General features: G+C 39.9%; 1 protein-coding gene across 4 annotated transcripts in view; it reads left to right on the forward strand.

Annotated features, from left to right (window-relative positions):
• Positions 1 to 7,413, forward strand: part of LOC103278896 (E3 ISG15--protein ligase HERC5) — a 42,203-nt gene extending 34,790 nt beyond the window's left edge. Inside the window, exons 21-24 of one of the 4 annotated variants that reach the window (XM_008111035.3) lie at positions 1,497 to 1,579; positions 2,991 to 3,174; positions 3,787 to 3,886; positions 4,761 to 7,413. In XM_008111035.3, coding sequence (XP_008109242.1) covers positions 1,497 to 1,579; positions 2,991 to 3,174; positions 3,787 to 3,886; positions 4,761 to 4,975 — 582 coding nt within the window. In that variant the 3' untranslated portion in view covers positions 4,976 to 7,413. Of the gene's footprint in view, positions 1 to 1,496; positions 1,580 to 2,990; positions 3,175 to 3,786; positions 3,887 to 4,760 lie in introns of those variants that run through there. The other 3 variants (XM_016993792.2, XR_010006521.1, XR_010006520.1) reach the window with 3 other exon arrangements.

Genomic DNA, 7,413 nt, shown 5'->3' on the forward strand with positions numbered 1-7,413 from the left:
CTTAATATTTCATATTGGACATTGTTTCTTTGGACTAATTTTGACCTTTCCTGAAAGGTCTACTTCTGGACTATTTCATACACTTGCTTTTATTAACTTTATATATTTCCTTAATAAAGATATTAGATAGATTCTGGCCTCTGTGTATGGTTATTGGTGCTCTGCAGCCTGGGTCGTGACACTATTGAAAGCTCAGGCAGTTTGAATAGACCTGGCTTAGACCCTGCTTGTCATTGGAAGCTGACAGCCCCCTTCCATACAGCTGTATAAAATCTACATTGAACTGGATTATATGGCAATATGGACTCAGATAAACTAGTTCAAAGCAGATATTGTGGATTATCTGCCTTGATATGATGGGTTATATGGCTGTGTGGAAGGGCCCTAAGTCACTCTGGGTGAGTCACACACTCTCAGCCTCAGAAAACACTATGATAGGGTCACCTTAGGGTCTCCATACGTTGGAAACAACTTGAAGGCAAACAACAAGAAGTTCCATAAAGTTCAAGAGGACAACTTGTGGGACACTGATGCTCTCTATGCAAATCAAAAGAGATCCAGAAACAATATCCATTTCTTCCACCCTGGACTGTCCAGCTGGGCTGATCAGGGATGGACTTTGCTGCTCAGCAGAAATGAGACTACTGTTTTCTTCCTGCTAGTAGAAGAAACTGAAAAGCAATCTTATAGAATCGTAGAATAATCAAGTTGGAAGAGACCACATGGGCCATCTAGTCCAACCCCATGCTAAACAGGAAAGCAACAAGCAAAGCAAGTTCTTGATCACTATCATTGTTGAACAGGCAGGAGAAATTCTTAACATCCTGCTAGTACAGTGAGCTTGATCTGGATTGCTTGGTTAGGAGGAATGATGAGGCGATCCCCCTGGCAACTGTGGAGGCTTTGGGCCTCTGCCCATGTGTATGTGTGTCCTGGTTCTTCCTATGGACAGCCTCACCCAACCATGCAGATCCTCAAGGCACAAATCTTGATGTAGAGAAAAGGAAGGAATGGTCAGGGAATTTCCAGAGTTGAGGACCACTGCTTTCATATGTTACCACCAACTTCACTTCTGAAGACAGAATGGTTTCAGTACAATGGTGTCAATTGCCTGACATGTTGCTATGGGAAGAGATGTTCCTTTATAGGATTTATATGGCTGTATATGACACTAAATACCCTAAAAGCACCAGATTCCTTCTGATCTTGGAAGCTAAATAGGATCGGCTTTGGCTAGAATTTTTATGGGAGGTCACCAAGAAATACTGGGTTCTATACATTATATTTCAGAGCAAGGAACTGGCAATATCACTTCTGAGTATTTCTTGGAAAGAATACAAAATTTGTGGAGTTGTCATAGGTGGCCAGGTGAGTTGAAGGTACACGCATACACACACATACGCCTGCGTTCATTATCCAGCACTTAAAAGTAACGAACAGCATGCCTCATGATATATAACGATTTTCATTTTTATGTAAACTTTATGTCTATTTAGAAAGTGGAAGAACATGAAGGATCCAGAACTATGATTGAGCTGAAAGAAAATGGTGCCAACCTTCCTGTCACTAAGTCCAACAGGCAAGTTTTTCTCCTTCGTTTTGAATTAGATTTACTTTTGGGATAATTATGTGTTGTAATGTCAAGACCCAGGCTACGGAGCACCAATAACCATGCGCAGAGGCCAGATTCTATCTAATATCTTTATTAAAGGAATATATAAAGTCAATAAAAACAAGTGAAGAATAAAGTTCAGAAGTAGACCTTTCAGGAAAGGTCAAATATAGTCCAGGAAGGCAATGTCCAATATGAGATATTAGAGTCCAAAGTTGTAATCCAATAACCGAAACACACACTTTGCCAAGCAAAGTGTGGGGAAATGACAAGGTCCTTTAGTCCAATGGAGCTTGACAACAAGGCTGGGAAACAACTGGATTCTTGGCAAACAAGGCTTGATACGAGGCAACAAGAAGCAAGAAGCAAGAACGAGGTCCGTGACGAGGTCCGGGGAACAAGGCTGGCTTGGAACTGGAACGAGATCCGTGGCAAGGTCCTGGAAACAAAGGAACTGGAGTAGCGTAGTCTACACATGATCTCACTCCTGAAGCTGACGAATTGACTCCGCAAGGATCCCCTTGCGGGAAACAGCTATATAGGATCTTGTATTCCCGCCAAGGAACACTTTCCCTGGAGAACAAGAAGTGAAACCCAAACTGTGTCCAGATGCATGACTCCTTAAGATTTCCCAAGGGAAACAGGCTTAATCAGCTAATTGTCTGGCAGCGATCCTGGCGCTTCGGCGACTCGCCTCCCGAGCGCCCCTATCTCGATTATAATTATCCCGGCGAGAGAACGGGGGAGAATTCTGCCCAAGGCTTGTTTGGCTGACTTCTTGAGGGCAAACATCCTGCAGGTGCAGGGGCTCCGATTCTGGCTGAATCGGTGGGAAACCAAAGTTTTCCTCTTCATCTGCCACAATAGTACTAGGAACAGGACTACATGGCCCATGAGACATCACATGTAAAGAAATCATGGAACTTCCAGTCTTCTAATACAAGATACCCACTGGCAGGAAATACGATGGATAGCAGGGAAACATTCTCAAATCTTACCTTTCTTTTCACCCATAAGTGCTACTGTGCTCATTTAAAATCCTTCCTCCTCCAGACTCCCAAATCAGTATTATTCTTGGCTATTGAAGGGGACTTTTTCAAGCTTTCATTCCATATCCACTTAATTAAAAGTATTCTCTACTAAAACATAGTAAGGCTTAGTAGACAGGTGTAGGTTTGTATGAAGCTGTTCCCTTCAGGTTCCCTACATAGCCAAAGGATTAGATACAATTGCCTCCTCCTCCCCTTCTGCAACCTCACCGTTGAAATCAAGAATTTAAGCTTTACTTTGGGTCTTTTATAAGATGTAGATTAGTTAAGATTTTTAAATCTTAAAATATATAGTAAATTGTTAAATTAACTTTTTGATCTGTTTGCAGAAAAGAATATGTGGATGCTTATGTGCATTACATATTCACCACATCGGTCGAGAAGCAGTTTGCAGATTTTATGCGTGGATTTGAAAGAGGCTGCCCAACTGGAAAGTGGAAAATCTTCAATCCTATTGAACTCCAACTTGTTCTGCTTGGACATAAAAAATATGATTGGGAACAATTTGAAAAGGTAGGATGTATACTGGATTCATCATTGTGTGAAATGTACTGTAAAACAATGTTGTATTCTCTGGTACGCTTCTATTGCAGTCCTTCCTGATTTGTATCTTAATACATGCTCCTTGTGCAGTTTATGTGCGTATTAAGAAGTCAAGTGTGCAGAGGGTTATTTATATAATTTTTTTTGCATTTTGGGAGATGCTGTAGCCTCATTAAATATCTTATTAAATTAATGTGCACCCATGTGTTGGGATAGATCCTTGGCAAAGAAATCAGAGTGAACAAGAAAGTAAAAGGTTATCACATACACAGAGGGTTATATAGTTAGGAATAAAACCAGTGGGTTGAATCTAATGTTAGACTCATAATAGTGTTCACACTTTCTTCTCTCCTGCACCTGTCTGTTGTGTTGAAAACCTGCTCAATAAAGTATCCCAGCTTTCAGGAGCAGGTTTTTACATTGCATGAACAGGGGCAACCGGAGCCAGTAATTGCCTGCTCCTGCATACAGACGTAATATGTATCCTTGAGTATAGTCAATGTTAAGTATAGGTTGAGGGCAGGGTTTATATAAAGAGATATTGAAGGACTAAGAATGCCATTTTTAAATTCAATTTCACAGAATGCAAAGTATGCTGGTTATGAAAAGACAGAACAAATAATAAAGGATTTTTGGGATGAGTTTCATGATCTTCCTGAAGAGATGAAGAAGGATTTTCTTGGTAATAAATGTTAAACGTTCTTACGTACCTTTAAGCCAGCTCTGTGATAGATTTTTCTTGGATAAGTTTATTCAGAGGAAGATTGCCATTGCTTTCTTCTGAGCCTGAGAAAGAGTGACTTGCCCCAGGTCTCTCCAGTGGGTTTCCATGGCTGAGCAAGAATTTGAACTCTGGACTTCTAGATTACTCACACAAGTACATCCCACTGGCCCTCTTTAAGATATATCCAATTGTAAGTGCAAACTGAGTTGGGCCATCTAATGTAAATATGATTGCAATTGATTTAATGGTCTGTGCCTATTGGGAAGAGCATTAGATCAACGCTTGGAGTATTTAGGCCAAACCTAGTACTATGCCACTCATTTTAAGAGGTCATTAGATATCACACAGAATCAATGCTTTTTATTACTGTTAAAACTTTGAGAAGTTAAATTGATAGACTGTGTTCCCCAGAAGCCTCCAAATTCCCGGTGAGTGCATAGCTATTACATACAGCATATCCTCCCAACCCGGTATCCACAGGAACAGTATACGTGGTTTCATTTGTTCACATTTGACAAAGTATATATTTTTTAGGCATTTTCTAGATTATCCAACATGACTCCATAGTATTCTTGGCCCAGAACTCCTTCATTTCAATACTGTTTCCACATTTTTGAAGTCTGTTAACTTATCTCAAGAAGATACGGTGCCATACTGTATTTATGAATACTTCCATTCTTTCAAATGTTCGATATTCCTACAACTGTTGAAAACTCATTTGCCAGGTCAAGCAGAAAATGGGCATATTCCACTCACTGACAATGTGCTTATTACTTCTCTGCAAAGATGTGTTCAGGATTTGCTGCTTTATTGTCAACAATTATCTCTCCAGCTTTCCTTACAGGAACCAACCGCATTCCAGCTCAAGGGATGGAAAAATTCATATTCACAATTACTGATTCAAGGAAAGAAGACCCAGACTTGTGGTATCCGGAAGCCTCTACTTGCTGTAAAATCTTGTTCCTTCCAAGATATAGCAACAGAGATGTTCTCAAGAAAATGTTCCTTACTGCTCTAGAGTATTCTGAAAAATTTGGCCTCTCCTGAAATCTGGATGTCCCTTTGAATGTGCTTTCTGCCAGAAATGTCCACCATTTCTGTCCATTTCAGCGATGGGTAAAGTGGAGATTGTGAGCCATATACAGCCCTCAAATGTTTTTGTTTGCCCAACCCTCCAATACAGTAGAGTCTCACTTATCCAACGTTCTGGATTATCCAACGCTTTTTGTAGTCAATGTTTTCAATACATCGTGATATTTTGGTGCCAAGTTTGTAAATACAGTAATTTCTACATAGCATTACTGTGTATTGAACTACTTTTTCTGTCAAATTTGTGGTCTAATATGATGTTTTGGTGCTTAATTAGTAAAAGCATAACTTAATTTGATGTTTAATAGGCTTTTCCTTAATCCCTCCTTATTATCCAACATATTCGCTTATCCAACGTTCTGCCGGCCCGTTTATGTTGGATAAGTGAGACTCTACTGTACCAAATATTTTTCCTGGTTGAATAATAAATGAGTTTTGCAGTTCTTTTAATTTTTCCAGGAGTAGTGGTTTGGTGGCTTTGATAGGTTTGAGGCAAAGGGTTTGGTTGTCCAGGAAAATTCAGAAATGAAAACAGGTTGTGCTCGTTTGGCCATCATATGTTGGACATATGGGATGACATGATTCGTTAGACAATATTGTAATATAATAAGACCCATGTAACAGCAGAACCCATATCCGTGGTTTCACTTAACCACGTCTAGGAATTTGCTAGGTTCTCCAGGCAATAGTATGGTACACTTTCCCTGGAAGGTACAATTGAATTGCATTTGCTAACCGAACAAATTCCTAGTTAGAATACCTCTCTGGGAATCTCAAGGTTTTCCAGTGCAATTCTGTGGTATACTGGGGCCAGAAGTGAAGTGATTCAATTGTGTTTGATTGCATTAGTGGTTTCATATAACTGATTAGAGAGGAACATAATTCCTTTAATACAGTGGTTCTCAACCTGGAGTCCCCAGATGTTTTTGGCCTACAACTCCCAGGAATCCCAGCCAGTTTACCAGTTGTAAGGATTTCTGGGAGTTGAAGACCAAAACCATCTGGGACCCCATGTTGAGAACCACTGCTTTAATGGTAGGCACCTATAGTCATCCACCCATTTTGCAGTATCAGTCATAGCTATACTTTTGTTTTATTTGTATTCACTTTACTGGCAAGAAGTGGGAAGTGGGAGGGAAAAAGGGAAACAAATGATCCTGAGTTTGCAAGTTTGTTAATAACAGGGTTTCTTGAAGGTCTCCCATTTATTGGGTCTCTGTAAGTTAAAGCTGACTTAATGGAAAATAACAACTATATTGAGCACTTCCAATTTCATAGAATCAAAGAGTTGGAAGAGACCTCATGGGCCATCCAGTCCATCCCCTGCCAAGAAGCAGGAAAATCGCAGTCAAAGCAGATGGCCATCCAGCTTCTGTTTATTTATTTTTCTAACTTTGTGCCACTTTATGTTTTGGTGTGGCTTGGTGTGAAATGTGCTTCCACTTCTTTCAAAGTTTATCTTTGATTTATTTATTCAACCAGGACACATGTTATTGTAAGAGAACAACATGTTACTGCAAGAGAGATTGCAGTTCTGTTTTGGTTTTTTTCTTTTCACTATCAGTATGGTGTAGCAGCTACAGAGAGTATTTCCTTATGTCAGAAGGCAACTGGGTTCAAATCCCCAAATAGTCATGATGTTCACTTAGGGCCCTTTGACACAGCCATATAACCCAGAATATCAAGACAGGAAATCCCTCAAATCAAACAATCAACAAACAAACAAACTTTATTTCTAGACCGCCCTCTCTCTCCATGCCACAACTACTTCACTTAACATCAAATGACGATAACATATTATAATAAAAATTCCAAATTATACAAAACAATAAATTTAAACATAACAGTCAATAAAAACATTAATGCACAGAGCGAGCGTATACCCAGACCGAATTAAATGACCAAGTTGCAGAAAATGTTTGGCATTTGTTATAGTTTCACTTAGACCATAGCTGCTATGGGGTGCCAGTTATGTTAATCCTCCTCTCCGAATGCTAAGGTGCATAGATGTGTCTTTAACTGTTTCTTAAAGGAAAGGAGGGTGTGGGCCATTTTTATTTCTTTAGAGAGGGAGTTGTAGAGGCGGGGGGCAATCATGGAGAAGGCCCTCTCGTACTCACCAGCCACACTTGTGACGGGGGTGGGACCAATGTCTGCTTTGAACTGGGTTATCTGAGTCCAAACTGCCATGTATTCCGGTTCAAAGCAGAAAATGTGGGATTTTATTCAGCTGTGTGGAAGGGGCCTTGGTGACCTTGAGCTTATCATGACTTTCTTTGCGCCTGACTTACTTCACAGGGTTGTTGTGAAGCAAAGACTTGAATTCAGCTTTGTGCATTGTTCTGAGATTTTTAATTTTTTAAGGGGTAAATAAATATATTTCCTTACAAACCTTA

This window comes from Anolis carolinensis, chromosome 5 (genome assembly GCF_035594765.1).
Source record: "Anolis carolinensis isolate JA03-04 chromosome 5, rAnoCar3.1.pri, whole genome shotgun sequence".
Classification (NCBI taxonomy): domain Eukaryota; kingdom Metazoa; phylum Chordata; class Lepidosauria; order Squamata; family Dactyloidae; genus Anolis; species Anolis carolinensis.